General features: G+C 41.0%; 1 protein-coding gene across 1 annotated transcript in view; it reads right to left on the bottom strand.

Moving 5' to 3' along the window:
* Positions 1-19,246, bottom strand: part of LOC124596135 (cytochrome b5 reductase 4) — a 343,575-nt gene that overhangs the window by 142,452 nt on the left and 181,877 nt on the right. Inside the window, exon 3 of the mRNA XM_047135155.1 lies at positions 428-598. Coding sequence (XP_046991111.1) covers positions 428-598 — 171 coding nt within the window. The remainder of the gene's footprint in view (positions 1-427; positions 599-19,246) is intronic.

Raw genomic sequence — 19,246 nt, 5'->3', positions numbered from 1 at the left:
AGAGAGAGAGAGAGAGAGAGAGAGAGAGAGAGAGCACAGATGACAACCAAAAAGTCTGTGTCGGTGGATGTACTATGTGGCTTGATACTGGGTGAAGAGCTCAGCTGTACATATTGAGCAGTGATTTATGGTGTGTGATGGAGGACTGACATGAATGAAGCCCATTTTAAGAAGTGCCTGTATCAAGTATGTAAATATTGATCAAAATCTTCTGTGAATATTCAAAATGATCTGTGCACAGATTACTCACTTTTGTCTTTTACTATTACATGCAGGCAGCACAAGAAGAAACCATACACTGAACGAGTGTGGTGTACACAAATTACACAAGTGTGGTACCTAATTTAGAAAGATTTATCATTTTACATAACACATATAGCAACAGCAAGCAAGTGATAAACCCCAATACAAGTGAAAATCAATTAACCTCTAATAGCAATCCAGGCATCGTCTTTAGTGTTGTGCTGTGCCAATTGAGCAACAGTTACATCCTGTGTTACACCGCCTACACCGGTGAGGTCGGTTCCCGACTGCCCAAGACGTATCCAGTCCATCAGGGAATGACCAGGCCGCAATACCACTTTGTTGCGTGGATTTCCTGCAAATAAAACAACAGAAAGCATAAATATCACCAGCGTTGACCTTACCTTTTATGTGTGTATTCTCTTAAAATAACTTGGCTGCATTTATTTTACCAGTTAACTACTATTAAGGGGAAGTGGAAATTTATCCTTAAGACAGTTAGACGTCTCAGGTTTAAGATCTGGTATCCCACACAGACTATCTGATCCACATATGTAGGAAAATAAGTAGTTAGCAAGGGGGGCTGAGAGCTAGAACTTCATACCACTGTGGCACGCAGACAGTTGTGGATGTTAGGTATGGGTACATATATTGGTGTACAGAAACACTGGAGTTATGATGGGTGCAGCAACATCAATTGTGCACATCGCACAGCAGTGTCAGCAAAGGCATGCTGAAAGACCGCAGGGTCAGCCGGTGATGTGTCTAAATATATCATATGATGGATAAACATCACATCACTTCAAGTCTGGATTAGGACATGGGAGTCTAGGATAAACAATGCTTCGCAGACTGTGGCATGACTTCATATCTAATGAAAAACAGAAGTGCCGGCATATGGCAAATGCTCCCTTACCAGTTTAAGTATAGACAGCAGAGGCTTTGCTCTTTGGTGTGTATTATGACCATTAGCCATGGACGAGGACACTAAGCAACTGTTGACTGACTATGCTTGGGAGGGCAGTAACTCTGGCAGTCTTAGAATTCAAAAGGATGAAATGTTTGTAGACAGTCAATGGCTGGTAGGAAATCCATTGTCTTTAATTTTGACTGCACTGAACGGATTTGAGGATGAGGAAGTCAGATTTTGATAAAACAGAACTGAATTTTCTGGGATTTAGAATCTGAGTTTCACAATAAAATTCGTGAATTCACTTATCAGTACAAATTTTTGTCTGACGGAATGTTGATTTAAGAGAAAGGAAGATCAAATTGAGGATAATCCAGAAGTTTTGATGGGTAGAAATGAGTGCGTAACTGAGGAGGGAAGTGCATTAACAGCAAAGGTGAAAGCTGTAGAAAGCAATCTAGGGGCACAAGATCTAATTTGTGAGAAATAGGACACATAAACCCATACAATGATAAAATGTAAAAATGAACATGTATCTAAATGAAATAGTGAATACAAGAGAACTTTGGGAAGATATAGACAGCAATAGGTAACAGAGAAAGGAAGATGAACAAATTAAAGGGATCAATAAATAATGTTGCTGTTGGACAAGTTGATGTATTAGAATGTTATTCCATGGGACATAAGCTATGTAGTATAAAATATTTTTAACAGGGAAAATACATATTATACTATATATGAAGGTAGTATCTTGGAAATATGCAGCAGAACCAGTAAAGATAGCATTACACCAATGCATAGTAAAAATCTGGAATGAAGAGAAATTACCAGAAAATTGGACTACTGCTATAATACATCCATTACATAAGAAAGGAGAAAAATCAAATCCAGACAACTATAGAGGAATTTCCCTTATGGACTGCACGTATAAGATCATGTCAAGAATACTATACAACCACTGTAAAGATCAACTAGAACTGGAACTGGGAGAATATCAAGGAGGATTTAGATCCTGGAGAAGCTGCCCAGAACAGATAATCACCTTGAAGTTAGTTATGGATGTCTACAAAAGAAGACAAAAACAACTAGTCATAACCTTTGTAGATTTCAAAAAGGCGTATGACTGCATCCATAGATCTTCAATGATGAAAATATTAAGGAATTTTGGACTTCATCCTAAATTAATAAAAATGATACAGTTAACCTTAACAAACACCAAATCCAAAGTAAAATTTAGAGGAGAAATATCTGAACCATTTACGATTAAAACAGGGTTGAGACAGGGAGATTGTTTATCACCATTGCTATTCAATTTTGCTCTTGAATATGTAATGAGAGAATGGTACAAGGAAAATCCTATGAATATTAAAATTGGAACTAAGAAAGATAAAATAAACCTAAATTGCTTGGGATTTGCTGATGACCTAGCATTACTAGCTAATAATATTCAGGAAGCCACGAAACAAATAACAAGCTTACAAAATATAGCACAAAAATTAGGACTCCAGATATCATTTGAAAAGACTGAAATAATGGTAACGGATCCACTTGTAATAGATCACATCACAGTGAATAATAGGGAAATTAAAATAGTGAAACAATTTAAATACCTGGGTGAAATTACAACACATAAATTAGACGAGAAACCTGCATGGCGAGCAAGAACTAATAAGATGATAAAAGCTCAAAAACTAACATGGTCTACGTACAATAAAAAATGTCTATCAATTAAAACAAAATAAAACATTACAAGACGGTGGTTCAACCAGAGGTTACATATGGAAGTGAAACTCTTTTTAAAGTCACCCAGAAAAACAGAATTGACAAAATTTTAAAAGTAGAGAGAAGAATTGCTAGAACGTGCATAAATAAGAAATATCAAAAAGCTGGGCAATGGCGGATAGTTCCAAATGAAGTGGTATACAGAGAACTGGAGCCCATCACTGATACTATACGAAAGAAAAGGATCTCTTTTTGTGGTCACATTCTGAGGACACCAGAAACCAGATTATCAAGGAAAATTATTGAGAAACTGTGGAATTTGAAACAACAAGGAGGATGGCTTAAGGAAATAAGAGAGGATATGGAAGAACTGGAAATAACTCTGGATGATTTGCAGAACAAAACGCCAAATTTAAAGAAGTTGAGGGACACAGAAATAAGATTTAAACCAAAAATTGACAAACGACATACAATGAAAAGGGTATTTACAGATAAGGAACGACGAAAAGCATCGGGACGAATGAAGAGATACTGGGCCACTCGGAAGGGGAAAAAACCAAAGAAGAGGACCAGAAATGATTGACTGAAGTGGTCCAATGAGGCCGTAAAAGCAGAAGAAGAAGAAGAAGAAGAAGGTAGTATCTGTTCCTGAAAGAACAGTTACCGTTTATGACCATGCAGCTTTCTCTAGAATGAAATGATAATTAAATGGACACCCTAGCTGCAACCAGGCGTTGATATACTTCATTGGGGATATGTTGAAAATGTGTGCCCCGACCCAGACTCGAACCCGGGATCTCCTGCTAACATGGCAGATGCTCTATCCATCTGAGCCACTGAGGGCACAGAGGATAGTGCACCTGCAGGGACTTATCCCTTGCATGCTCCCCGTGAGACAAACATTCCCAACATGTCCACACCACTACATTCGAAGTGTGCCTAAGAGATGTTTGCCCATCATACTCATTACTCGTGGCAGATTAATCTACCAAGCCCCATAAGAGTTTGGGCATAGCGTGTGCGTTCGCACAAGAAGGTCAATGGCCGGGAAGCCATATTTTAACTATATATGAAGGTAGTATCTGTTCCCGAAAGAACAGTTACAGTTGATGAACATGCAGCTTTTGCTAGAATGAAATGATAATTACATGGACACCCTAGCTGCAACCAGATAGTTGGTAGATTAATCTGCCATGAGTAATGAGTATGATGGGCAAACATCTATTAGGCGCACTACGAATGTAGTGGTGTGGACATGTTGGGAATGTTCATCTCACGGGGAGTGTGCAAGGGATAAGTCCCTGCGGGTGCACTATCCTCTGTGCCCTCGGTGGCTCACCAGGAAAGTACTTGGGTTCGAACAAACAGATCTGTATGAACGTTTGGTTACAGGACCATTATGTACCTCTGAATGTGCTGGTGGGTGTCGTTTTTCTGCAAAACTCTGCAGTCATGCTCTAGATATCACTGTAGATGTAATTGTAGACACCATACGCAATGCAGCAATCTTAACTATAAATGTAAATGCGGAATATGTCAATAAAATGCTCCGAGCAATACGAATTACTGCAAAACGCACAGTGAAGAAATGCGAGTTGATCGCATGGCGTATTTGCACATTCTATAATATCAGTGTTGAATGCCACGTCAATGACACTTTTGAAGTTGTTCACTGGTTCACCAATATCGTAGCCAGCGTTCTGCCACGCGTAATGAAGCATTGGTCTGTATACTCCCGCAGATAACTGATTGTAAATGACAGAATGCATATTCATGATAAAGAATCTGTCATGCAATTTCGACTGCATATTACTGGAACGTAGTTTAATGAAGTCTGTTATTCTCTTGGCATATATTTTATATTGCCTGAAGAAATACACATCCAGAGGTTGTGCATATTTTGTAGTTTTAGGCGGAATGATTTTTAAATCTACATGTTTTCCGCCAGATGCTTCCAGTAGAACTCGTTCATCCTTACGTCCAGATCAGGAGTCACAAAGTTCTAACGACTTTCTCGACAAATGTGGATTCAAAACTGACAGAAGAAACGTCTTCAGATGTTGTTTCATCATCTTCCCACTCTCACTTGCATCGACGACGACATTTGGAGGGCACCGCGTTTCTATTTCCCTTGACACACGGGGTCCAAACTTTCCACTGGATTCTTGGAAGCAAATACAGAGTTTGTCTGCCAATCATCCAGCCATTGATATAGCAACATCGGTCATGTAACTATGTGTTGCACAGTTAACTGATTGCAACATTGCGACTGTGTTTCTCTCCCCTTTCATGGATAGTGTTCTGTCACAAGAAAGTTCATAGTTGAACTGACTCTGATCACAGTTCCATACAGAACTAATATCAATGTTTTCTCTCGTGATATGCTCATTGACATCAGCAACAAACGTTTGAGCTCTTTCAATCAGCTCTTCTTCGTCATCCTTATCTTTTCATGCTTGGAGCATAGTAACACGGCATGATGTTATCCTAAACTCCTCTTTCAAATTACTAATAAATCCTAGTGAAGCTGTAAAGTTTGTACACCCGAGATTTCTGGCTACGTCCAATGCCCAATGTTGTAAATGCCAATACTTAACGGCGGAACTACATTCTCGCGCTTCATTGTATTTCGCCATTACACGCTCCTTGATGGTCTCGAAAAGCAGTGTACGATTTTCTTTGAAAACTGTATTTCCTTCTCTTTTCTTTGCTACGTAATCCAGTATGTTTTTAATATTGCTTTTAGACTTCAGTTTAGGGTATCTTTTCAGAAGCTTGTCGTATGTGTCGAAACCTCTTACATAATAATCATCGTACATGTTCTCTAGTGTGTTGTCATCAAACGCCATGATGATACTTGCAACTTTAACCTTCTCCTTGGGAGACGGTTGGTATTCACTGTCACTGCTTCCATCGCCTCTTCCCGCACTTGGCGTAGCACTACTTTTTGCAATGAGTTGTTCGTCATTATCATCCCTATCATCATCATTATGTGTTAGTGTTACAACAGTATCTGTTTCTAACTTCTGCTCATATTTCTGCACTATAATAGATACCAGAAAACATGCGAATGATTCATCTTCTACACCAATACCATCTTCACGAAGAAGGGTTCTTCGTAACTTCATCTCAACCAATCACAATACATTAGCAGGATTGATTACCAATCGTCGAGCCATCTGACGCTTCAATACACATGATGTCACAAAATGTAACTTCAGAGGCACACTGCACCATCCCTACTGGTCCCGACTGGTGTACTGGCAGGTCAGTGTGCAATGCGGCATGGCATACGCAGAGGCCTCTAACGGACGACTGCAGAGTTTTGCAGATGCGGGAGTATCACTAGTGCAATAAGAGACCTTTACATTATTTCTCACACGATTTTGCTGTATTTGTGTTTGTTCGAGCCCAAGTACTTTCCTTGTCAGATGGATAGAACGTCTGCCATGTAAGCAAGAGATCCCGGGTTCGAGTCCCGGTCGGGGCACACATTTTCAACATGTTCCCAATTAAGTATATCAATGCCTGGTTGCAGCTAGGGTGTTCATTTAATTATCATTACATCTCATACTACTAATTTTTTTGGTAGCATGCAGGGCCAGTTTCATTATATGCATCAGTGAAGCTGCAAAGATAAATTTTCTTAACAAGAAGTTCAGATTTGGGCTAATTTTTAACAAGGTGAGCAGTTTATATATTTTTGCCTTTTGAAACTATGTTTTTACATAAGGAGAGGCAAAATTGATTGACAGAATTAGTTTTTGAATGGACTAAGCTATAACATTGCAAAAGGAGAGCTTGAAGGAGTTCTGTCAGAACTAATTGAATAAGCTAATTCCTTTCGACAGACCACTGGAAATTCTTGGAGAAATTTCTGAGTGCAGCACTGGCACAAGTAAGAGAAAATTATTTTAAATTCTGCACTTGGTATTTGGTGTGACTTAATATTGCAATTAGCATGTTAAGTTCAATATGAAGTGAGAGTACTGTAGGTGAACATCTCCTGCCTTCTGCTAGTATGATGGCAATAGATGAGCAGACAGCTGCTGCCAGATAATACCATGCGAGTGGCCTCAGCAGCTGGAGTTGCTCAAGTTTCCCACACAGTTACCAGTTGAGAAAAACAGAGAGAGGAAATGACCGTAATGACAGACACTGTGCACAGATCAGAATATGGTTGGAATAATACCCTAGAAATTTTGTTCCACAGTGTGAAATTGTCATATGAAGACACCAAAGGCACTTTAAATATCACAGCAATGGAACAAACTAATTCAAATTTAGTTAAGGCTAGCTTTTCCCACTGCCACACTTGTATATCATCAAAATGAAATGAAATGTGCTTATGACTTTGTTGACCAGGAGACCCCATCCAGCAACAGTCCCGAGTGGGGAAAATCCAACCTGACTGGGAATAGAACCCAGGACTCCATGATCAAGGATCAGAAACTCCAGCCAAAAGACCACTAGCTGTTTAATCTTAACACTACTTTTGTCACGATGAGTAATGGTGACAATACTAAAATAAAATATGGACAACACGAAATTATTAAATAGTGTTATAAAAGCTCCCCTTCATGGGCTGACTGTACCTGCTGCCAGCAGCAAATCTGACACAGTCCACAAGTAGATCCAGCAGATCACATGGATTTGAGGAAGGCAAGACAGAAATGGATAGGGTCTCCACCATGGGAAAAGTAACAAACACTGACTTTCCCAACAACAGCCAGAAATGACTAAAATGAATAGCACTATTCCCACTTAAATATTCGCATGTCCGCAGTTCATGGTCCATTGGTTAGTGTCAGTGCCTCTAGATCACAGACTCCTGGGTTTAATTCCTTGTCAGGTCAGAGATTTTTTTCACTCAGGGACTGGGCGTTTGTGTTGTCCCAACCATTTTCTCCCACCTTCATCAACACACCAAGTTGCAAAAGTGGCTTCAAAAAGAAAGACTTGCACCAGGTGGCCGACCAGTCCCAGATGGGGTATCCTATCCAATAACACTATACATCATTTCATTTTCATAGCCATGGTCTGCAGACCTGTGTTCACAGTATTAGCACTAAATAAAATAATGAATATGCTGAGTATACATGAATTTTATTATGAGCACATAATCATTTCTGTATTATAACATTTAGTACATTTTATTATTTAACAAACCTATTCAACAACAAAGTATGGAGGAGGTGATGTTACAGTATGGAGCTGTTTTTTGTTGTTAGTCTGAAGTCCCCTTATTGCACGTAAGAAAACATAAATACAGAAGGATACAAGCACATTTTACAGTATTGGGTACTTCGTACAGTAGAGTAACAATCTGGAAAGATGGTTCATTGCAACAGCATGACAAAGCACCCTGTCATATAGCAGCATCTGTGAGGCGATGGTCTGTGGACAGTAAGATCCATGTAATGGACTGACATGATCAGAGTCCAAACCTGAACCCAACAGGTCACCTTTGGAATGAATCAGAATGATTTCACTCCAGACCCAAGCATCCAAAATCACTACCTTCCCTGGTTTTGGCTCTTGTGGAAGAATGGGCTCCCATATCTCCACAAACACTCGCACACCTCATCGAAAGCATCCTCAATAGAGTTCAGGCCATCACATACATGAAGAATGGACACACCCCATATTAATGTCTAGTACTATGTGTCCAGACACATATGATCAGGTAAGCCATTGTACAGCATTATGACCTACCGGTTAACTCGATGTTATCAGAGCATGTACTAGCTGTCAGTGAGACAGTTGAGTACAGTATATACGCTTAAGACATACAAATGACATCTTTCCAAGATCTGCAAGATCTTACAAAAATTGAGCAATTCAAATGACACTAAGGCACAGGCATACTTTGAGTATCTTAATTCAAAGAGAATTGACTACCTAAGTCAGCTGCCAGGGCAATGCCACATATATGGGGCTTAGAGGAGCAAATCTCTTGCCAGTTCAATGTCACACAAATACAATGCCAAAAGAAAAAACGCAACACCAAGGAAGAGTTGTGTGACACAAATGAAAGTTGGTAGGTATGCTTCTACATTTGAAAGATGATGTCTACTCCAATTCCGTGACACTTGCCTAAGAGTGGCACTAGCAGTGCCACTATGAGGATGCAAATCAGGTTTGTTTTAAATACATGCTGTAATGGTCTGGGCATTAGTTACCTTTGAGACTGGATGTGGTGAGCTGATTTTAGTCAATAATGCCTTTGAGGAAACAAAGATGCCATTATCAACAAGCCACTGAGTCATGTAATGGGGCTGTGAGAAGCTTTATGCTCTTTCTGCGATACTGCAGAAAGACTTGACACGAATGTTGCCACTGTACATGACTACTTGCAGTGGTGGTCAAGAGAATGTACAGTTGTACGAGGATTGGGCTCCGGATGGCCACGTGGCGCTACCAAGAGAGAAGACCATCATGTTTGATGTGGGCTCTGATGCATCATACTGCTTTGCAGCGGCAATTTGAGCAGCAGTAAGTACCACAATGACAACAAATTGTTACAAACTGGTTACTTCAAAGACAGCCCGAAGCCACCAAGTGGCATGCATCCCACTGACCCCAAACCACTGCCAATTGTGACATCACTGGTGGCAAGTGAGAGCTCATTGGAGGGCAGGGTGGAGGTCCATTATGTTTCCTGATGAAAGGTGGTTCTGCATCGGAGCCAGCATTGGCTGTGTGTTGGTTAGGAGGAGGCAAGTTGACAGCCTGCAGACAACCTGTCTGGATGCTAGACACACAGGACCTACCCTGGGGTTATGGTCTGGGGCACAATTTTGTGTGACAACAGGAGCACTCTCTTAATTATCCCATTCACCCTCACTGCAGAGTTGTAGGTCAGTCTAGTGGTTTGAACCGGTGACTTGCCATTCATGAGCAGAATTCTGGGGGAGGGAGGGGGTGGTGTTTCCAACAGGACAACAGTCACCTACATATCACTGTTGTAACCCAATATGAACCACATAGACTCAACATGTTGCCTTGGCCTGCCCGATCACCAGATCTGTCTCCATTCGAGGACATGTGGGACATCACCGGGCGACAACTCTAGCATCATCCACAAACAGCATTAATCGTCCCTGTGTGGACTGACAAAGTACAACAAGGCATGGGATGTCATCCCACAAACTGACATCTGGCACCCACATAACTCTAAACATGCACCTTCACGTGCTTGCATTCAATATTCTGGCAGTTACACCAGTTATTAATGTACCAGCACTTTACATATGCAAAGGCTTCTCACGGCCACATTAACCTATAATCTTGCAATGTTAATCACTTAAATATGTTACCTAGACAAACGTATTCCTGAAATATTGTTACTCTATATGAATGATCATTTGGTGTTGCAATTTTTTTTCTGCCAGTGTATAACTGGTGAGCAGCCATAGCACTCAGAACCATATCTTTGATTTGGGGTAGAGAAGCCATTAATCCACATATTTCACTACAAATCACAATGGGCAGAAATTAGCACAGACACAGGGCCACTATCAATGGATGCTGGATGCAAGGAAGGCGGCAGTTGGTGGAGGCTTTCTGTTTGCACCACATGAAATGGATCTCCTAATATACATCTCCTATCACTGAAGAATAAGATAGGAAAAAGTTGTCCGATCATAAAAAGAAACTTCGACATCTGCGACAATGTTGACGCACTAATTGCAGCCATATATACAACAACTATAACATTATCGACCACTATTTCCCAGCGGTGTATACGGCAATACATTGCTGAGCCGGAAGTTTTTGCAAGGGGCTACACTATTACCACAAAATGGACGAATGGCGAACTAGTGAAGTCATTGCGGCCCAATTACTTTCGCATTACACAAGGAATCAAGTTGGGAAGAACAAGACAAAGCCGGCTTTGTGTTCTTATTTAAGTGGGTGAAATTCTTCAGAAAATGTAACTAGTGAACTTATGCTGAATACACACCTGTTCCAGAATACTGCCCGAATGTCGGAATACGACTCCGAATATCTCATACAAGTAATCTGTCCTTGATTGCTAAAACCGATACAGAACTAACACAGTGTATACTAGCTACAACAAATGACTACCACCTTTCGGCTTTTAGCTACTGGTGATTCGTACAGAAGTCAAATGTCCCTCTTTCAAGTTCACCATTCATCGATAACCTCTGCTACCAGAAGTATGCAATGCCTTGGTAGAAGGACTGGAAGATTTCATTAAGGGACGTTTGAAGTAAGATTACAATTTTCGTTATTATTTTATTTTTGTTCATCGACACACACCATTGTTTACACTGCCAATTCCTACTTCAGGTATGTCTTGAGATGCTATGAAAATCACGCCATCAGATGCAAACCGTGTGGATGAAGAGCCACATGCGTCTCCATTCTTCTTATGCAGTTTTTCTGCCTCGCATTTAGCACAGGTTCGAAGACTTCGGACTTTCCTGTATGCTTCATCAAGCGTGACTCCGAGCTCATTGACAACTGCTTGTCAAATTCCACAATGTAATTTTCACTCTGCGGCGGAATGTGCACTGATATGAAACTTCCTAGCAGATGAAAACTATGTGCTGGACTGAGACTCTAACTCGGGACCTTTGCCTTTCGTGAGCTAGTGCTACCGACTGAGCTAGCCAAGGATGTTTCATATTAGCGCGCGCGCGCACACACACACACACACACACACACACACACACACACACACACACACACACACACACACCACCGCGGAGTGAAAATTTCATTCTGGAAACATCCCCCAGGATGTGGCTAAGCCATGTGCCCGCAATATCCTTTTTTCCACGAGTACTAGTTCTGCAAGTTTCGCTGGAGAGCCTCTGTACAGTTTGGTAGGTCGGAGATGATGTACTGGCGAAAGTTTATGTTGTGAGGAAGAGTCGTGAATCGTGCTTGGGTAGCTCAGTCGATAGAGCACATGCCCGCGAAAGCCAAAGGTCCCGAGTTCGAGTCTCGGACCGGCACATAGTTTTAATTTGTCAGGAAGTTTCAGCTTGTCAAATGTTTTTACAGATAGCTCTGGTTGCAAACGAACTGCATTTATAACATTCATAGTCCTCTCGTTAGTCCTATTCTCCATTGTTGGACACACATACTGTTTTTGCTCACACTTTTGATTGTAACACTGTCGGTAGAGAAGTAGGAAACAAAGGTGAGAGCGAGAGAGAACCGTTTACAGGCAAGGAAAGATACACATTTTGTCCTGCAATACGAAATATTCGCCACCCTCGGCAGACAATACCTGCAAACTCCCAGCAATATGTCGGCAAATATCTGCAACAAACCTGTGACATGAGCAGCACTGTCCAGTCATACCGCAAATTTGCCGTCTACTAGCCACACTGTAGCAATATTGAAGGCAATGTTATTGCGGCCAAATATTGCCGTAAAGTATGACCCAACAGCTACAATTTCAGCGAGTGAAACGAGCAGTAATGACGTTTATATATCTCGTTTGTCACAAATACTTGATTGATTATTTCCGAATATGTCGCGAATTCGAAGGATGTGGTTAGGCAGGACCCTAAGAGCACAGCTTAAAGTGAATTTCCTGCGAGCTTCAAACAGGTAAAAACAAAGCGAGAGTACAACGCACATGTAACTCAGTTTACAAATTTAAGCCTGCCCGCGGGTGAAACCGTCCTTTTGACTGGCCTTTCAGTCCCGACGTTTCATTGGTCGCTTGATTAGAGCTCAGACGTCGCGGTGGGGAGATTGCTAGACAATGGCTAAACGTTAAGTCTTTTCCGTTCTTGCATTTTTACCATACCTCGTACCAACATCTGCTATTTTTGCACATTATGCAGGCCTTGGAGCTAGGAAGCACTACATACAAATTTAGTCAATGAGTGAGTGAGTGCGTGTGTGTGTGTGTGTGTGTGTGTGTGTGTGTGTGTGTGTACACATATATGTTGTTGAAACTTTAACAAGCTACTTTTGAACTGTGTAATATATTGATGCTATATCATATAAAATAATTTCATCGCCTCTTTGTGCACGATCACACCACAACCAAATAAATTTCCAGAACCATCAAAAGAAAAAAAATCTGAGAATACTATAATCGCGATGACGTAAGTGTGTCCCGACGAAATAAATAAATCGTCCGAAGGTCGGAGGAAATAAAAAACACAAGACAAACAACTTTGTTCTCAAAGGCTTTTTAACAAGGAAATATTACGCGTTGGAGTAGGGGGTCCACCGCAAAACGCGGTTTCTACCGAACACCGAGCAGCAGCTGCAAGTATCTCGGTTTTGGAAATGATCAACAACAACTTCCTACGCAAGGAAATGGATCGCAGAGTGAAAATAAACAGCCTTCTCAAACGCTCTATAACCTAACCCAGACGCGCCAGCTGTCAAATTGTTCAGCAGACGGTCATTTCTTAACGCCAACGGCTTTTCATTCTGTAATTTGCTCCACGAACGTGAAATCTGCGCCTGAGAGAGAGAGAGAGAGAGAGAGAGAGAGAGAGAGAGAGAGAGAGAGAGAGAGAGATAGGCGGTGACAGCGGTCGGGGGGGGGGGGGGATGCAATCAAATTCTTGGTGGAAATATGGAAATACAAACAAAAGAATCTTAGCCGACATAAAATTGTGGCAAACCACAACGAAAAAAATAGTGTTTCCTGAACGTAACTCATTTCAAACTATTTGCTATAGGCCCAACGATCATTATATCATTTTGATACAGGTGATGGGCATTATATATGTACACTGTCCCGACGCTTCGGGATGACCCCTGAGGGGTAGTTTTGATTTGATGAATGACAAACACCAAGAATTTCTTATTAGGGATGTCCACAAATTATCTTCATAACTTACGATGTTAATAACTTCGAAACTAAACTATGGTTTTTAATATGTGATAATTCAAAATTTTTTACTTCCCAGGTGACGCAATTTTAACGCAAAAGTGAACCTGAAAAACATGATAAATGTCGACGCCACAGGAGAAAGCTCAGTGTGTGGCCTGGTCCATACAGACGTCGTCTGATACCCAATTGAAACAAAACCCTTATATCACCGGACTTCTTCCTGTGGGGTTTTGTAAAGGACCTGGTGTACCTAACTAAAGTTAGAGATCTACATTCCTTGTAGCCAAGCATTCGCAATGCGTTTAAAAGTTTCATCACTGAGATCTTTAACCGCAAAAGAGGAGAGAAATGGAATTCCGATTAGACACAGACATTATCCGTGCCACCTAGGGGTGCACGCATACGAAAACAAAACTAAATGAGACATCTTGTTGCAAACTATTTGTTAATACCTCGTATAGTTTTAAAAGTATTCAAGTCTCACGTTGTAAAGATAATTTATGGACATCCTGTATATCCTTAGGTCTACTTTCAAAAGTCTAGAGAATAAAATTTCGAAAACCTAATGCAGAGATGGCTTTGTTAGAAAAATATTGAGTTATGGGATCTGTAATGAAATTAATGAGTCAACAAACCACTGGCAGGTCTATCACAAGAAAATTTTGTTTGCGTAGGTTCTGCAATAACTTCAGAATTACTATTTAGGTGAGTTTGCCTGGCTGGGGTGATTTACGAAGGTTAAATCCTAAAAGTAATTTCAGTTTTAAATTTAAGTTTTCTGGCGTTTCCCTAAAACACTTCAAACATGTGCAAGAATGAACGGCTGCTTAAACAAGGCAACCCTGATCGATCGATCGATCCATCCATCCATCCATCCATCCATCCATTCATTCATCCATCCATCCATCCATCCTCCTAGATGGCACACTGTCATGGCTTCTTTCCTTCATAAGTCACATTACCGGTTTCAAATGTTGGTTACTTCCTTTCTGACATTGAAACAATCCTTAAGACACAAGACAGGGTTCGTAGACATTCAGCGGATTAAAGGAACAACAACAACGATGGCAGAATTCCTTAGGAAGGGCCCAGCCGATAACTTCCTCTACTATCGTTCAATTGGAGCTTGTTAATATGTAAGTCTCCAATGACATTGCAATCCAACTTTTATTTTATTTTCTTTCCTTCCAAAAACGACCATTTTGAAACAACAGCACGAAGTGCCTTAAAATGTGTTTTTCCTTACTATTATGAACATAAAGAACCTTTAACTTGCTGCTACATTTGAAATAAAAAAATCGTCTTGCTAAAAATCTGACAAGTAGCCCTTCACTTTTAAAAACATAAAGCGGTTCACCTCACAAAGCTTCAAACAAATGTAGCATTTCACTACTCCACTAATGGGAATACGTCCTATCATGAAAATGTGCGAGTATGGTTTTTCAAACGATAATATAGATTTTATTAAGGGTAAAATGGTCAGGTGAGATATTGGAAAACAGAGGCTTGCTTACCAAATATTGCTTATGTAACATTTTTACATTCCATACATGAATATATTCCACTGTGAGGTTCTCTTCTCGCAGATACGTGTGCGGCTGAAATATTCTGCACTTTTCTGTATAGCTGCAGGGAACAGCAGCCAGAAGGATGGACTCTGGGCGCGATGCCAATATCCTGAGAGGCCGGGGCACCAAGCTTATCTGGACAATAAATACGCACCCCTGTCCCGCAAGGAGGTCCATACAATAGTCTGTAGGGGTGGAGAGGGGGGGGGAGGGGTGGGGAGCGCCTAGACCTGGGGGTATGGGGCATTTTTAAACCAGTAGCCATAAAAAATTTCAGATCCGACCAGTGTAATACTGACTTAAATCTTTTCATGAAAGAAGAGCACCTAGATACGCTACATTTTTCCCTTTCACTGAAAGCTAAGACTTTCCTCATTTCTCCTCATCCACTCTCATATCGTAAGCCTACAACCCTAGTTTAAAGTAGCAAGAAATTAAAAAAACTGCAGGAATTCAAAACAACCACTTATGATACAATGTTTTCCCCTAACCCCGCTGATGTCATAGCTCACAGCTCTACTGTCCTAAGCGTAAATTGGTGGGGAAATTTAAAAATAAATCCAAGTTTAGCAAATATCCCAGTGATGGGAAATCGAAGCGCTAAGTACAGAGCCCAAGATGGCGAGCCAGAGGACACTGGCGCAGCCTGCATGGTTGTCAGAATTCTCCACCTCTCTGACATCATAGGCTCATTGCCCTATGGCAGGAAACCCTAATCATTGGTTTCCCCTCTCCTATGACAACTGACTTATGCTAAGTTTAAAATGGTAGGAAATTCAAACAACCCAGTTTAAAATAACATTTAAACAATTTCCCTCACCTCTCTGACATCACAGCTTGCGAATTTAAGCAATCTCCCTCACCTCAGTTCAAACAATTGCCACCCTAAGTTTGGACCAGAAGAGCTGACATGTCCTAAGTTCACTTGAGCTATGCTCATACTTAATGCTTGAACTGTTTCCCCCAATTCAGTTTCAGCCCACTTGTGCTGTTACCATCACCACTGGTATAGGATAGCAACAACTGCATTTGTATTTAAATAAAAAATACGTGACGAGTCTCTTCAGCATAGACCACTGTGCCACAGCCTGTCTGCACCACCACAGTCAGTGACACACAGCCACCGCAGGAAACTAAATGCTTGTTGCCGACTCGAATACAACATGAAGTGCAACATTTTCCACTACAAGTATGTTGTTGGTGGCACTGCAGTCACATCCAATGTGACCTCAGTTAAAATGGTGGAGAAATTTGAAAATGTGGAAAGCGTGCTCACGCATAAAATGAAAAATAGCCCTCACCAACATCTGCAAGGAAATTCAAAAACCTGAAGATGCGCAGTCCTCAGGTACTACTCACCACAAAAAATTAATGCGTGGCAGCAGTTAAATAATTCCGATATATCTAAGTGCCTGTGTTATTCCAAAATTGCATGTATGCATGCATGCACGCACCCAAGGATAATTCCAACGTCGTCAACGATGTGTCTATAGCCTGTACTCCATTATATGTATTCCCGTAAATGGGAGACATTGTCCTCATTCCATTATTCAGCTGATGGTTTTGCATATTCATAACTACGAATACATTTCGTATATTTCATAGTGGCTGTAGTCTCCACAGTGCCTCTTCCGTCGGACATGCATGTAGGTCCAGAGGAACATCCCACTGTTATTCGGAATAACACAGGCATGTGACTTTCAAGTATAATATCTTCCCTGTACGGGACTATACGTAATGGATGTACAAGTGTAGGTTGCAGAAACAGGGTTGATGACATGGAAGTTTGGGTCAAGCGCTGAATCATGCTCAGATAGCCTAATGGTAAGGCGAACGCTCATGATAAGCAGGAAATCCGAGTTTGAGTCCCAGTCCAGCACAAATTTTCATTGCCGTCATTCCATTACACAGCTGATGGTTATCCACATTCGCAACTGCGAATACATTTCATGTATTAAACAAATCAAATTAGTCAATAGCAAGCCCGCATCCACCTTGTATCTACCACATTTCAGAACCAAACACATTTACACGAATTGACAAGGTGAATCGCAACCACTAAGAACGCTGCAAATGCTTGTGACAAAAGTAACAAAAATGGCTCTGAGCACTATGGGAGTGAACATCTATGGTCATCAGTCCCCTAGAACTTAGAACTACTTAAACCTAACTAACCTAAGGACGTCACAAAAGTAACATCTCTCGAGTGTGGTGCCAACAAAAATACTCTTCCACCATCAGCCACAGAGCACAATCCCACCTGACGGATGGAAGATGAACGCTGTAGGCCAGGGAGCAGCCAACAGCAACACATGGAAACGCAATACTATCCACTATAAGAGAATGGAGCCCAACGACGCCACAGCGGGAAGCAAAGATACTGACATGCACCAGGACTTGATGCTCGCAATTGATTGGTGTGAATTGTTGCTGCTATTTGCTAGCAAGATGTGTTTTTGGTGAACTTACATGGCAGGCACATATGTAAAATTTTCTTGACTTCAACATGAGTCCTCTTCAAACAACAGTAACATATTTATCTCCTTGTGCCACAGACAGTTATGAAGAAATTCGACTACCCAAAACGAAAGAAGACAATGTGGATACACAGAGTTAAGTGCATACATATAATAAATCATTGAATTTTGAGTCAAAACCATTCAATTCTTTGGCTGAAACTCAAGAATACTGTACCACAGCCAGTGAATTTTCTTTGTAAATCTTGGAGATATATATAATTTTGCATTAAATCTGCTCTCCTACTACTGAACGTGTACGCAAAACGTAGTTTCTCACTCAGATTTAATCTCAGCAAACACGATAGCAACACATCACAGAGTATTTACAGTTAGTGTGTTTTACGTTCCATAGCTGACATCAGATGTTTCTATAGGATTCCTAAATAATTTCCGACGAATACAAATCTAGTTCCCTCAATGAGGGCGCTTGAGCACGAAGTCTTTCACCGGCCATCTGTCGGGAAATGAGCGGGGAAGTGACTGTGTGCGTGTGCGTGTGCGTGTGCGTGCGCGTGCGCGTGCGTGAGAGAGAGAGAGAGAGAGAGAGAGAAGGCTTGGAGGCTTTCTAGAAGCCCGCTAAGCTGCGAGACATTTGAATGTGTTCAACTGTAGTTAGACACTGAAATATTTCCGACATCCCTCGAACTTACAGGGTTGTACGAACTTTCATTATCGGAAGACTACTATGAAATATTTCGGACGAAAGTCATACTCTGAGAAGGTTATGTCAAGCGGGAATATGGCGCGAACTTTATTAATTTATGCTGTTGAATAGTAAGTAATTGAAGTATACGCAGCTCGCATTGAGTGAGCTGCATTTAAAGCACATAAAAAACGTTTGTTGGAAAACACTGCAGGATAATAAATGGGGTTGACGTATAATAAAAAGAATAAATGTTTTCATGATAGTTTCTTTTCTGCAGTTAAGAGAGTGCAAAATGTATATTAACAGTTTATAAAATTTGTAACAAATCATACGCTCAGGTGACAAAAGTCATGGAATAGCAATGTGCACTTATACAGATTGCGGTAATATCGCGTACACGAGGTATAAAAGGATGTGCATAGGCGGAGCTGACATTTGTACTGGGGTGATTCATGTGAAAAGGTTTCCTACGTGATTATGGCCGCACGACCGGAATTAACAGACTTCTGACGCTAAATGGTAGTTAAAGCCCGACGCATAGTACATTCCATTTCGGAAATCGTCAGGGAATTCAATATTCTGAGATCCAGTGTCAAGAGCGTGTCGAGAACACAAAATTTCAGGCATTACATCTCATCTCACCACGAAAGCGCAGTGGCGGACGCCCTTCACTTAACGGCCGAGAGCAGCGGCGTTTGTGCAGATTTGTGGTGCTAACAGACAAACAACACTGCGTGAAATAACCGCAAAACATTTCCGTTAGGGCACTGCTGCGAAATTTGTTGTCAATGGTCTATG

Source organism: Schistocerca americana, chromosome 2 (genome assembly GCF_021461395.2).
Source record: "Schistocerca americana isolate TAMUIC-IGC-003095 chromosome 2, iqSchAmer2.1, whole genome shotgun sequence".
NCBI classification, from domain to species: domain Eukaryota; kingdom Metazoa; phylum Arthropoda; class Insecta; order Orthoptera; family Acrididae; genus Schistocerca; species Schistocerca americana.
Note: the sequence above shows the minus strand (reverse complement) of the source record. Positions and strands in the feature narration are given on the sequence as shown.